Source organism: Phoca vitulina, unplaced genomic scaffold (genome assembly GCF_004348235.1).
Source record: "Phoca vitulina isolate PV1807 unplaced genomic scaffold, GSC_HSeal_1.0 scaffold22, whole genome shotgun sequence".
NCBI classification, from domain to species: Eukaryota; Metazoa; Chordata; class Mammalia; order Carnivora; family Phocidae; genus Phoca; species Phoca vitulina.
In genome coordinates, this window is record NW_022589725.1 from 18,315,269 (window position 1) to 18,329,821 (window position 14,553).

Sequence of the window (14,553 nt, forward strand, 5' to 3'; positions counted from 1 at the left end):
CTTGAATGTGGAATCTAAAAAACCAAACTCGTGGGCGCCTGGGTGGCTCAGTTGGTTAAGCGACTGCCTTCGGCTCAGGTCATGATCCTGGAGTCCCTGGATCGAGTCCCGCATCAGGCTCCCTGCTCGGCAGGGAGTCTGCTTCTCCCTCTGACCCTCCCCCCTCTCATGTGCTCTCTCTCATTCTCTCTCTCTCAAATAAATAAATAAAATCTTTAAAAAAAAAAAAAATAAATAAAAAAAAAATAAAAAACCAAACTCGTAAAAACAGAGTAAAATGGTGGTTGCCAGAGGCTGGGGGCGGGGGGGGGGGGGGGGGGCTACTGAGGAGATTTGATCAAAGGGTATAAACTTCCAGTTATAAGATGAGTAAGTTCTGGAGATCTAATATACAGCATAGTGACTATAGTTAACAATACTGCATTATATACTGAAAGTTGCTAGTACAGATCTTAAACATTCTCACCACAAACAAATGGTAATTATGTGATGGGATGGAGGTGTTAGCTAAGGCTATGGTGGTAATCACTTTGCAATATTTAAGTGTATCAAATAAGTTATATGCCTTAAACTTACACAATATATATTTTTTTAAGATTTATTTTAGAGAGGGAGAGAGAGAGAGAGCACACATGAGCGGGGGTGGGGACAGGGGCAGAGGGAGAAGGAGAGAACCTCAAGCAGACTCCCAGCTGAGCGCAGAGCCTGACGTAGGGCTCGATCTCAGGACCTGAGCCAAAACCAAGAGTCAGATGCTCAACCAACTGAGCCACCCAGGTGCCCCAATTTACACAATGTTACATGTCAATTATAATTCAATAAAGCTGGAGGGGGGATATGCTTCACACAATTTTAGTGTGCGTCTAAGCTAAAAAATCATCTAATTGGCACCACTGTATATTTCCAAGTACCCTAATCCAGTGAAGAAATACGGTGGACACCACAAAATGACTTTTGTCTTTTTGATTACTACTCATTAAAGTGTTACTTCACATAACTCTCCTGGTGGCTAGATGTCCAGAAGTCATAGAATTGTCCACTTTACAAACAAGACAAAAGCATCATGTATTTTGCTGCGCTCTTGATGTGGGTGCACACACAGGAGTGTTTCTCAAGCAGTGGTCCCTGGGCCAGCAGCATCACCTGGAAACTTCCTAGAAATGCAAATCTTCTGTCCCACCCCAGACCTACTATATCAGAAACTGAGGTGTTAAACAATCTGGGTTTAATAAGCCCTCCAGGGAATTCCGGCACACACTAAGTTCTCAAGTTATTGAATTAAACATCAGTCCTTAAAGATGAAGTAAATTATACGCAAGAGGAAAAGTAACACAGGTTAAGGTTAACTTCTGCTGCTGGTACATGAGATGAGTTCACAAGTCAAGTCCAGGGTTGGCTACATGGGCACACAATGCTTTGGTAGTGCAGACTTCCATAATGAATGAAATGAGGTGGGCCTTGAAAACTGGATGAATCCCAAGGAGGAGAGGATTCAAACAGCAACCAGTGGAGACGAGCCACTACTGAATCCAGTCTGTGCAGTTCTCCTTGACAAAACGTGACTGGTTGTATGTGGGTGACGACTGTTTGCAAGGACATGTCCAGTGAGGTGTCAATTTGGGCCCATTGCCTTATACAGATCACGTGTCGCCATCAGCTGAAAGCCAGTGAATGTGGCGTCACTGACCCCATCATTAATGTAAATCAGACAAATAATAGGAAACACTTTTATTCTTTAAAAGCAACTGTTTTAAGAAAAAGGAATCAAAACAGTACTTGTTGGTAATCACACTGATCATTATCAGGATAGTACATGCTATTAGGAAAACGTAATTTCTTTTTTTCTGAGATGCTCCCTGCTGGATGATCAGCATCTACGCTATAACGATGTGAACAATACACACTATGAGCATGTTTACTGAGCAAGACAAGAGCCATGGCTTACTCTAAATACTTTCCTTGGCTGCAGGAGATGACCAAATTTGATTATATGTTTTCAGAGCTTAGAAAGGCTAACCACCTAATCATGCCAGAGCTCAACAAACAGCATTAATAATCACCAAAAAAGGCACTTTAAAATACATTTGACAAGGAGTGACACTAATGCAATGAGAACTGGTCTAAGCCCTGCACTAAACTTTGTCATAGATCATATAAATAGTGCATTCTCTTTGTTTCCATACGTATATATAAATATATATATGTGTGTGTATACCAACAACCATAAACCTGTATGTGTGTTTATCTCCATAAGTCTCTGGATAGGGGAAAAAAAACCTTTGCTGTTTCCTTTAATTTAATAGAACACAAAAATTCTAGACACTTCACACCTGCAACAAAGAATGAGGAGATGGGCAAATTAACGCAAAAAAGTACCCTACTACACCTTTGTGTATTGACCAAAAAAGCAGTACAATAAATACTCAGAACTTTCCTAAGTTGTCAACTATTAAAATAAAAAAATCTAGTGTTTTAACAAAGTTTATTAGACTAGAGGGAACAAGGAGGATATTTTTGGTACTGTAAATCTCATACCCTCACACATCCATATTGCTTAGGTTGAAGAGAGTGGAATGAACACAAGAAATTTCTTCCACAAATTCTTTCTTTCAGTACCCAAGTTTTAGGTAAGTTGCGTTATTCCACTTAGCTTAACATATAAACAAAGTCTTATATAAATATATTTTCAGGATGTCTAAATTCTCAAGATATTTTCACAGAGTACTAGAAGTACTTAAAGGATTTTTGTGAAATAAACAGAATTGGCCATATATACCAGTCCACTGCATACACCCAGGCTTGGGTATTTTGGCTCGATGTTCTGACAGACCAAATTTATCCGTGCCAGAGGTGGACAAAAGGCTGACTCGTCCTTCCCAGGAACAAGTGTATAGACTTACTTTTAGATGAGAAAACAATTAGTAATGGCATTTAAAGTTTAATTACTAAACTGTGTAACGCCTGAGGACAAAAATCAGAGCAATTTTTGAAAGGTTAAGAGTCAGACTCCGGGCATTTCCGTTTTTTAGCTGCTGGTTCTTCAGTCATGTGTGATTCTAAAGTGCCTGCGTTGGATTTGAGACTGGGGTCTGCTTTAAGGTTATCCATGGCAACAGTGAAGCCTGAGAGAAGGTACCCCCCACCTCCGCTCATCAGTAGTTTGGGATGACTTCGATCTGGCAAAACCTAATCAAGACAGAAAGACATTCATGTTTTCCTAAACAGATAAAGCACATGATAACAATACACATGCCAGAAATGAGAATTTAAATGACAGAGATTCTCTTGAAGATTTAATCGGACCAATTCCTAAAGAGCTCCCTCCTTCATGTGATAGTGCAGATAAAAGTGTAGAATGGTTTAAATGATTTTCTTGTGAAAAATAAAACTGAAGCTGCTGCTCTCAAACCTGAGGCAAGTTCCTGGTGGCAAACAAGCCAATGTCTGTGTAGTACTCTGGGCCTATGCATAGCTTCCTTCCTATTGGCTCCAGGAAGCTTCATGGCCAACAGTGGAGCTTGGGTCCACGGAGAAGTAGCTACTGGACATATATCCAGAGCTTCCCTTCCCTGATACCTTGTTAACTCTGACAAAATCTCTTCTCTGCTGTTACCATAGCTCAAGAAGATGACTGCCATGAAGGGCAGGTTCCGTTCAGGGCTTTGAGTATCCTGGATGAAAGTAGTACGAGGTCCAAGCAGCAGGGGAGGGCCTGTGGCGGCCATGGAGGTGCTGCCTCAGATCTCCCTTCAAGAGGGAACTGGCTGTGAGGAGTTCAGGCAGCAGAAAGCCTGTAGCTGAGGCTCCTTTGGGATCCTCTGCAGCATTCACACCCAGGGAGGCCATGGGCTGCTCCAAGTCGATTACTGAGCATGGGTACCCAGGACCGCAACATTTCTGCCCAATACAGGGCTCCTTTAACAGGCAATCTTTGCTCTGGGGTTTCCCATCATCCTGGCTGAGACATTCTGAAGGCCCTGCTGCAGACTCTTCCTCCCCATCTTCCCTTCTCTCCCTTCTTTTACAGAAATCACACCTCCACCACCATCTGAGGGCTTTCCCATCTGATCCTGTTCCCTTTCTCCCTCATCTTTCAGAGGCATCTTCCCCCATAAATCCCTTTCACTTCTAATTCACAGGACCTGAACTGACATGGGGCCCACCAGTAAATCCTGAAAACCTGCTGCAAAGACATCCCAGCAGAGAGGGGAGAGTCACTTTCTTGTCGGCCTAGGGATTTTGCTATTAGCAGTTATTCCCTCCACAATGATCTCGAGGCCTTGGAGAAACATGAACCACAACTGTTTGCATTTTAAGTGTCTCTGGACTGGAATTACAGAGTAATAGACCCTGATGTGAAAGGAGGAAAAGGGTCCAGGAAAAGCCAGGGCACTTTTGAGTTACAGGCAGATTCTTCCATCCCTGTAGACGGAAATAGGGGCGTCTATTTAACAACTTCTGGCACTACTGCAGAGAGCCAGTGACTCAGGAGAGCAGCTCCCTGGAAACGGCTGGAAGAACACGTACCTGGTAATTCCTGAGCCAGGTTTCAGACAGCCTGAGGTTGATGACCCCTCCTCTTTCCCGCAGTTTTGTGTAGCATTCCAACAGAGGCTAAAGGTATAAACACAATTTTGTTAAGAATGCCTTTGAGGGCTGCGATTTGAGTATTAACACGCAGATGCAAGAACTCCCGGCCCTTCCATTCCAGCATTACCTCTTTATACTGACAGTAGACCACAAACGGCCTTGAAGGGGCCACGAAGTCCAGCAAAGACAGCAGGAGTGGAGTGGGATGGAAACGACTAGCTACAATTAAACTGCAAGGAAAACGTTAAGACAAATTCTCTACTCAGCAAAGCAGAGCATAAATTTTGAAATGCACTTAAAATGATCATCTACTGGGGCGCTTGGTTGGCTCAGCTGCTTCAGTGTCTGCCTTTGGCTCAGGTCATGATCCTGTGATCCTGGGACTAATTCCCGCTTTGGGCTCCCTGCTCTGCAGGGAGTCTGCTTCCCCTCTCCCTCTGCCACTCCCCCTGCTTGTACTCTGTCTCTTTAATAAATAAATAAAATCTTAAAAAAAATGATCATCTATTCATTTGCCACGACTCACATGAGGAAGAGCTTTAAATACAACATTCTACAAATTCCCAAAAAAACCATAAAATCATGAGATATTACTTTCTAAGAAACACAAAATGAATTAAAAGCTCTCTTGGTGCTTGGCAACTCTAAGTAGCATTTAATGACATTCTTGATTAAAAAAAAAAAAATTGGAAATAAATCCAACATTGTAATTCTGGCTTTCCAGTTACCAGAATCTACGTCTCCAGTCAGGTTTTCCTTAGCCTTTACCGTCAGCCAGCATCACATCAATGTGAATGCCCCACCACCTGCACGTAGCAGGACCACACAGACTCATCCGATACACTGTCACTGGAGACATTTCAAATTTATTCTAAAACTCTGAAACCAGCACAATCAATTTCCCACCTCCACCAGATGCAGCCTTCTTTCTTTAAAAACCCAAGATAGAATCACCGTCTCTGCTCCCACTATAGTCAAAGCAGACACACAGATAGAGAATTCTAATCTGTTTGAAGCACAGCCCATGAGCACCCAGATATCTGCATTCCTTCATCAACGCACCCATCTGAGTTTCTTTCACTCAGCAGAGCAGCAGCCTCTAAATGTCTTTTCCTTTGCTCTTCTTGTCTCCTCTGCTTTTCCTGAATCTTCAAGAAGAAAAAGAAGAAACTAATGTACTGAGGTCGTTCAGTCAGGTTCATGGAAATGCTGGTCAAAACATTTCCACAGTATTTATCAACTTGGACTAGAGCAACAGAAGGTCATTCATGAGGAAGTTGAAAACACACAAACCCGTTTGTTATAGAACAATCAGTCAGCTACCTATACAATGCTTCTGGATCCTGAAGCTCCATCCCAAAGAATACATCACACAGTGTGTACACCCACACACACATTTTCTCCATCTATTTTGGTATTTATTATCTTGGGCATTGATGTTCCAAAGCCAAACCAAATCTCAGTGCTTCGATGAAGTTAACTCAAACTCTGAGGGGAATATTATGAAGGTTAGGGGGACTCTTAACACTTACATAATCCTTTTTGCTTCCTCTCTCTTTAGGCTCCTTATATTCTGGATCTTGAGAGACGATTTCCATTGTTTCCTGTTCTGGTGGATGATGGCTCTCTTGGGCTTCTGCCACGCTGTCTTCATTCTCCTGTTCCGAAGTCTGTTTTTCCTCCAGGGTGCCATTACTTTCTTCAACTGAAACACTGTCTTTAGGCTCTGAAGATAACATCTCCGCAGAAAATGTTCCATTTAGGAGACTGTCCACTTTGTTGAGTGGGAAATCATAAAGACCACTGAGGAAAGATTTGGGAAATCCAAAACATGCTGTTGCTGCCCGAACAGGTCCACCTCCAGGGTACAGCTGAATAATGGAACCAAAACCTGAAGAGATTAAAAAATTAACAGCTGCTCGATGGAGGTGATTCTAGACTCAGCAAACCCCCAGCGTCCTCCACAGTACGAAGACTGAAGGTCTCCACTCTTCAGGGGCTGCAGGATGATGCAGCTCCCTGGGTGGTCTGTTCAGCCAATCAATATTCCCAATGAAAGAAATATAATTCCAAAACACATGAACCTCCACGTGACACTATGGTAAAACCCTGTGATCGTGCAAATTTGGGTGTCACATGATTGGTAATTGGCTCTCAACTTTCCCCCAGTCCAATCCTCAATCAGGGCAGTCAGAAGCTCTTATCTGCCACAGGATTAGAGAGAGGGTAGGCAAACCAGGCTGTGTTGTGTTCCTCCAGGACAAAATATACCCCTCGTAGTCTTCTCATCTAATCCCCTCAACTCAGGCCAATAAAATGAGAACGAGCTATTCAAGAATTTACTGAAATCACTGTCCTGGAGGTCCAAGCCAGCCAAAGGCTTCTTAAACATCCCCACTGATACTGAAGTTGGGGCAAGGGCAATTGCCATCCAGGGGCACCGACACAGCACTGGCTGGGAGATGTGGACTCTGCAGGAAGGTCCTAGGGACTGGGGTGGTGCGGGCCTACCCAAGCCATTTTGTGAATCTTGCAGTAATTCAGCCTTTCTGTGCACTTGAGTTTTCAGGCCCTTCTACTCACGTCAGGGTAGTGCTTTAATGAACCTAAAAATGCTAAATCTTACCTCCCATCCGTTCCATCATTGCACCCAGCACCAAGCCTGCACAGGTTTCCATTACGATCATTTTATTGCCAGCACGGACATTTCCCAACGTCAACATCTGGGCTAGTGTATCATATCTCATGTGGCTAAGGAAAAAAGAATGATTCATTTATTTTAGCTAAGCAGGGCCAGCTATTTTAATCATTTTTTTAAGTTTTGTTTATTTCGTAAAAATTATGTTGATAAGATTATAGACTGCTTTGGAGGCAACAGTAAAAAGAACTTACAATTCATGAGGTAGGAGGACACTTTATGCAGGTGAGCAAGTTTTTCATTTTACTTAAAATCATGACTTTTCTTAAAGATATATTTTCCCCCAATTATACTTTTGAAAGGAAACAAAGCGTACTTAATTTTTCCAGGTTCTCTTGCATAATACATAATTGAAAGAATGCGGGTGGATGGCTTCACAACAGTAATGATGGCTTCATACCTGGGGGAAGAAAAAAGAGGACATCTGTTTTTAAAAACTGGCTGAAAAATATTTTATTTTTAATAATATACATTTTATAAATCCTTAAAGATTTAATGCTTTCATCCTTTTTGAACAAAATCCACTTACTTCTTTTTCTTCTTTTTTATATATTTATCTTGAGCAAATTCTGTCTTGTCCCGGAATGTTGTACTATTTTCAATTAGCTGCTGAACTATTTCCTATAAGAAAAGGAGCAAGCAGATTTCCTGAAACTTTATTTCCACTGAAATGATAACTTCAAAGGTTTCTTACCCTAGAATGTATCCAAAGGTCTGATTTTCCAGTCCCTTTTCCACAGAAGTCCAAATGAATAAACTGCATTTTTTACTCTATCTAGAACTTGTATTAAAACACAAGTACCTTTAACTGCACTTAAAACAGGGTAAAAAAACCCAGAGCTACATAATAAAGGGAGAAAGGAAGTAAAGGAAACTGTCCTTCCTGAAGACACTGGCTGAAAACATTACTGAAAATGAACCAAGTTAAGCTCTGATATGCACTAAGCTATTAAATTCTCTTTTGCTAATAATATCAGTAATTCACTCACTTACATTCCTGCATATAAGAAATGAAATCTTTGATCTACTGAATGGCATGTACATGTCAAGCTATTTCTAAGAGGAAAACAGTATTTTTACATTTCACCTTAAGTAAATCCTGCTTTAAAATCCAAGCAATTTCCTCAATACCAAACAAAAGCAAAACACAACATCCTTTGAATATTACCTCTCCTTTAATGCCTTTGTCCTTTAAAGCTTTTATGTCATCTTGAGTAAGTTTCTGAGATTTCCCATCATCAATTATATTTCGATTATCAGTGCCTGCTTCTTTGGTCTCTAAGGAAGGAAATTGCTTAATGACATTTATGATCTGAAGTTATGTAAAATCTTTCTTCTTCTAAGTTCATGTCCACATCCAGCCCATCCTGTATATGCTCTGGCCCCTGACGACCTTTTCTGACCTCATTTCTTGACCCCACTGCTTCAGCCACACTACCCTTCTGTTCCTTAGACACACCAAGCCCAAGCTCACTACAGGGCTTTGGCACCCGCTGCTCCCTCCACTTGGGAGTGCCTTCATGACAGAGCTCTAGGTCCTTCCCATCCCTCTGGGCTGAGCTCATTGTCTCAGCCACGTCTCACCCAATCAGTCTCCAGTACACCTCCCTGCTTGACCATCTTCACAGCACACATCACCATCTGCAAGTGTGTTGTCTGCCTGTCTACTTATTCTTGGTGTTCCCCACTGCTCGGTACACTTTATGAGATGATTTAGACAGTGCCTAATCATGCCTGGCACATATTTGGTGCTCAATAAAACTATGGAGGTTAGTTTAAAAGTATTTAATTAACTGGTTTGAACCAAAACTTCAATAGTATTTTAGTTACTTGATTTTAAAAATGAATTATTTTTATTTTATTAAGAAAGTATTTTACGTACATTTATTTAAACAACTGTTGAAATATTTAATTTTAATTAACAATAACAACTAAAATTATGGGGCCTTCACTACAGGCAAGGCACTGTTAAGAACTTCCTATGTGTTATGTGACTGAACACTGGCTACAGCCTAGGCATTACATGTATTTATGGCTCCATTTTACAGATGCAGACACAAGACCTAGAGAAACCAAGTGACCTGCCTAAGGTTACAAGGCAAGTGACAAAACTGGAACTTAAACCTAGTCAGTTAAATTCGAAGCCAGACTCTTAACTCTACCTGACATGCTAACTGCCTGCAGTTGTTATCTAACTTCGGGGCACTGAAAGGACTCTACCTGCTTTTACACTGAAGTAGCAAGGATTCTTCTAGGATTAAAAACTTGGCCCAAAAGTCAGAAAGCCAGTTATTCATGGGCTGGAGCCAGAATTCCAAAGCCAAAGGCAGACCTTGCTTCATTCTACCAAGCTACAGTTCTTAGATTATAAGTTTAAATTTCCTTGGGGATAGCCTGGGTTAGCATTTTAGAATTGGGGCCGACAGGTTTCAGACTAGCCAGCTCAAGAGCACCTATTTCATATACCCAAAGTAGTGCACCTGAAGTAGGCTCTTCCTTCTTCTTCTTAGGCTGAAGACTTCCTCCATTGGTCACTTCAAATGTGGTCCCATAACTATGGCCAATGACGTTATCCAGATAGAACCACTGTTTTTCAAAAGTTACTTTTCTAGGGAAGAAAATGCAATTAGCTGAATCTCATTTGCATTCAGTATAGAAAAGATAGGCTCAATCAAGTTTATTTCAAAACTGGTCTCCATAAAGAATGATCAGTAGCATTATCTCTGAACATAAACTGACAAAGGAACCAGAGAGAACTGGGTTGGGGCAGAGACATAAAATAAGTAAGAACCTACAAAAACACTGAATTTGGAAGGAGAAAAAGGACAGAAGACCTTCCTCTTCTGAGGCACTGGTCTGACTCCAATTTGCACTGACAGGATGTCCAGACTCACAGCTTTGTGGATTTCCTGTATAGCATAAAGAGTCACCAAGACTGCCAGCCCACTGGACACACATTGTCATACCCCTTGCAACTCTTTTTTTTTTTAAAGATTTTATTTATTTATTTGAGAGAGAATGAGATAGAGAGAGAGAGCATGAGAGGGGGGAGGGTCAGAGGGAGAAGCAGACTCCCTGCTGAGCAGGGAGCCCGATGCGGGACTTGATCCCGGGACTCCAGGATCATGACCTGAGCCGAAGGCAGTCGCTTAACCAACTGAGCCACCCAGGTGCCCCCACCCCTTGCAACTCTAACTAGAAACTCTCAAAATTGAACTATCATTGAGATGACAGGGATTTAACAAATTACCTGGTCTAACTGGCTATTTTCTTTCAAAATTATCTAGTAAAAACAGAGTTGCCTAGCTGGCTCAGTCAGTAGAGAATGAGACTCTTGATCTCGGGGTCGTGAGTTCAAGCTTCACACTGGGTGTGGAACCTACTTAATAAACAAACAAACAAAATTATCTAGTAAAGGCAAATTATATTTACAGATAAACATTATTGACAATCTATACATTTGGAAATGGTGCTTAACACTGACAGTGCTCTACTGAAGATGAGCTTTCCCCATCACCTGGATTTTTATCTTATCATTTAAAATGAAAATCCCACAAAAACAAAACAAAAAAAATTTTTTTTTCCAAAAAAAGAAAACTAATATCCCCTGAGTATTGACCAGTGGCTAGGCAGTATGTGCCAGTGTTTAATATTTTATTTAATTCTCACAGTAATCCTAGGACACAGCTCCTTCCAGAAAAGCAATCTGAGGCTTAGGGAAAAAGTATCTTGTCCAAGATTCACAGTTAAAAAGTGGAAGCTGGGATTAAAATCGAGGTCAGCCTGACCCCAAAGCCTGGTTCCTTCCATTATATCACACAGTCTGCTCCAGAAAAGACCAATGGATCTCAGAAAGCCCCGCCTAGTTTTATGACATGGCCCATGTCCACAGAACTCCGAATCCTGGAAGACACGTACTGGTTAATTTTGTTTGTGCCCCACCCATACCTTCTTTTCCTTTCTCTGTGCCCCAGGAGTCTACGACAAATGCATAGACCACATCACCCAGACTCCCTCGCCAAAAGTTTCCCACTACTGCTAGACCCTGGGTGCATCACCATTCTCTGTTGGCTCTCTAAACCTTGCCACACCACTGTATGTGTATGTGTCACATCTTCATTAAATCTCCTCGCTGAATCATCTGAGTGAACTCCCGTGAGATCCTAAGTGATCCAGATAGGGTCAATTCTTATTCTTTGCTAGGTGCCCAGTTTCTATAACATAACAGAACATAATAGACTCTCAAAATATTTGCTGACATAAATTCAGTCAATCCAGTTGAAACTCAGTTTAGCCCAGATGTGCACCCCATACTCTCATCCCTTGAGCACCCTGGTGCTAATGAAACACTGAGTCTGAGCCAGGTTGGGTTTACCATCTGGCAGCTGGTCTGATATGCAAAGAAGGGTGGGTCGCTCAAACTGATGCGTGACAAGAGGTCACAGCCCCAGTCAGGAAAGTGGGGCCCAGTCAGAAGAATGTGGTGCCATGTCTTCACTGAGAAGGAGTGGGATTTGCAGAGTCTCCTTCTCAATGAGTCATATTGCTTCTGCCCAACCAGATGTGTACAGACCCAAAGAAGAGTGAAGTGAGAGTCTGCCCTGGAATGTAGATGAGTTCAGAGGGTCATTTACTAAACAAAATGGAAATTAATGCACTGGCTTCTACCAAGAAAAGTAGTGAAAAGTGTTTCCAAGTAAATATGTCTAGCGTGCTTACAGAGTACTTTTTAGAAATGAAGATGTTACTATCTGCCTTGTTGGTAATGAAAAAGCTCTTGTCTAAAAGAACACATTAACAATCACACTCAAACAACCACATTTTAAAATTAAGCAACTTAGGGGTGCCTGGGTGGCTCAGTCGGTTAAGCGTCTGCCTTCAGGTCAGGTCATGATACCAGGGTCCTGGGATAGAGTCCCGCACCGGGCTCCCTGCTCAGCAGAGAGCCTGCTTCTCACTCTGCCTACTTGTACTCTCTATCTCTCTGTCAAATAAATAAACAAAACAAAACAAAACAAAAACCTTTAAAATTAAGCAACTTAAAAGTATGAGAAAGAAAAGAAAGAAAAACCAAAATTTCACCTGTATGGTCATTATAAAGCTGTGTAAACTTTGGTATCATTCATCAAACTTACAAGGACCTTGCTGCACTGCTATACTTCAATTAAAAAGTTTAAATAACTAGTATTGGCTCTTTCCAAAAATTATATACTTGAAGGCTGACCCATATTTCTAACCAGAATTTCTGATTAGAAGAGAAAATGATGCAGATATATTTCTGGACTAAAGGGAACACCCACCCCCCCCAACCCTGTATTTCCTTGCCTTTACTAAATTGATTCTTGTGCAATAAAACTTGGTTGTCACCAGCAAGGTGCTTTGGGGACTGTTAACCTATTTTCTAATGACACCTGTTTCACTTTATTTTTTTTAAGATTTTATTTATTTATTTGAGAGAGAGAGAGAGAAAGAGAGAGCAGGGGCAGCAGAGAGAGAGGGACAAGCAGACTTCCCACTAAGCAGGGAGCATGACATGAGGCTCAATCCCAGGACCCCAAGATCATGACCTGAGCCGAAGGCAGACACTTAAGGGACTGGGCCACCCTGGTGCCCCACACCTGTTTCACTTTAAATACCAGTCAACAGTTTGATTCACACAGGAGTAAAATAATTCATCTCATGTGTGCACTTAAAACTCCAAATCTACCACTTCCTAGCCTATGGTCTGCAGAAAGCTGTTCTCCTGACACTGAACTCAACTTATTTCATTGTCAAAAGTACTATAATAACCTAACTCAAAAGAAAGCTTGGTTGTACTTTTCAGATAATTAACTGAAACATCTCAATACATTTTCAGCATTAATGAGCTTTTGGAGTTTAACAACCTCACCACCCCTGCCAAGAAGCTACCAAAAATTCCCACTTCTCTACTATTAAAATAGAGTTGTAACTAATCAGCAGGTTCACAAATCAAGCCTAATTTCAAGTTTTGAGACCTTGAGCAAACTGTTTTTGGGGAATTTAACTTTCCTAGACCTGGCATCCCTTCCTGTAAAGTGAGGGAACCCTAGAGTGATCCTACGTGCTATGAGAAGTTGCTCTCCAACGTTATTACGCGTAAACAGTTATTCCAGTTTGGATAGAGAGAAGAGCCCGAGGGACAGAAAAGGTCGGAGAGGTTTCATTTTTTGTGGGATTGATCCTGCTGAGGGAATAGGGAGAAAAGATGGTCTATGGGGAAAAGGCAGGGGAGGGGAGGACCCTGAGAGCAAGGATATCAAAGGATGATTGATGGGTTCTGTGAGATAACTGGAGAGAACATATCACGGACCTAGAAGAACCGCAGGACAGAAGGAAAGGTAAGCGTGCGGAGGGGGGGAGGGTATCTGAGCATCCGAGGGGCAAGAATGGAAATGGGACCCTGTGGAAAGATCGAGAGGGATGTTGAAGGCAGAAGGTCAGGTTTGAAACCATGGAAGGAGCACTCTGCAGGAAGACAGGAGTGATAGGTGAGACCCCGAGGGCCGAGAATGGGACGTTGGGGGAAAAGGCCTCTGTAGGAAGACCAAAAGGAAATAACGAAAGAGGAGATTGGGGATCCACAGAATCAAGAATGGGACCCTGGTGGGAGGGGCTCTGGGGGGAAGGGGTAACGAGAAAATGGGGACGGAGACACCTAAGACCAACAACCTGACTTACTTTCTCCGCTGGACTTGCACTGCTTTGAACACATCTTCCCGTTTCAGCACCACGAAGTCGCCGTCGCGGATGCGGTGGTCCCCAGGATGCGGTGGCTGTGGGCCCGGCAGCTCTCCTGAGCCCTCCATGAAGCTCAGCCGGTCTCCCCGCTCTGCAGCGTCTCTCCTGCCCCCCGCGCCCCGCCCCTCGTGCTCCGCTGTCGCCGCGGCCAGCTTCACTACCACAAGCCGAGTGGACGCAGAACCCTACGACCGGCACCGCCCCCACGTGCTGCGAGCCGCTTCCGCTTTCCGGTCGGAACCTTGGGACAGCTTCCGGCAACCTCACGGCTTCCGTCTGGCCGAATTCTTTGATTGGCTGCACTCTGTTCCGCCCCTCTTGTCTCGCGGGTCCTTGGACGGAAGTTGCGTCACATACGCGCCAAAAAGGAATTTGGAAGTTGACGAGTTCAGCTTGAGTGGGTAAAGGTTTTCCCGCGAGGCTGCGAGGTGTCGGGGGCGGGGGGGGGGGGAACTGAGGCACCCGGGCTGCTCCAACAGGTGAGACTCGGCCCCCGCGCGAGGACG

The 14,553-nt window shown here is 42.9% G+C and overlaps 1 protein-coding gene across 3 annotated transcripts; it reads right to left on the minus strand.

The window, feature by feature from the left end:
* Positions 1-787: 787 nt before the first annotated feature.
* On the minus strand, positions 788-14,258 carry TRMT6 (tRNA methyltransferase 6). 3 transcript variants are annotated; one of them, XM_032419819.1, is made up of 11 exons: positions 13,988-14,258; positions 9,769-9,896; positions 8,457-8,566; positions 7,818-7,909; positions 7,605-7,688; positions 7,217-7,341; positions 6,123-6,481; positions 5,653-5,738; positions 4,718-4,820; positions 4,528-4,614; positions 788-3,186 (listed from the first exon to the last, which is right to left on the minus strand). In XM_032419819.1, the coding sequence occupies exons 1-11, from the start codon at positions 14,113-14,115 to the stop codon at positions 2,995-2,997; spliced, it is 1,494 nt and encodes a 497-aa protein (XP_032275710.1). In that variant the 5' UTR covers positions 14,116-14,258; the 3' UTR covers positions 788-2,994. The 3 variants fall into 3 exon arrangements, with proteins under 3 accessions (XP_032275710.1, XP_032275711.1, XP_032275712.1); XM_032419820.1 differs by lacking the exons at positions 4,718-4,820; positions 5,653-5,738; XM_032419821.1 differs by lacking the exons at positions 8,457-8,566; positions 13,988-14,258 and having other exon boundaries at positions 9,769-9,890.
* Between the last annotated feature and the right edge of the window lie 295 nt (positions 14,259-14,553).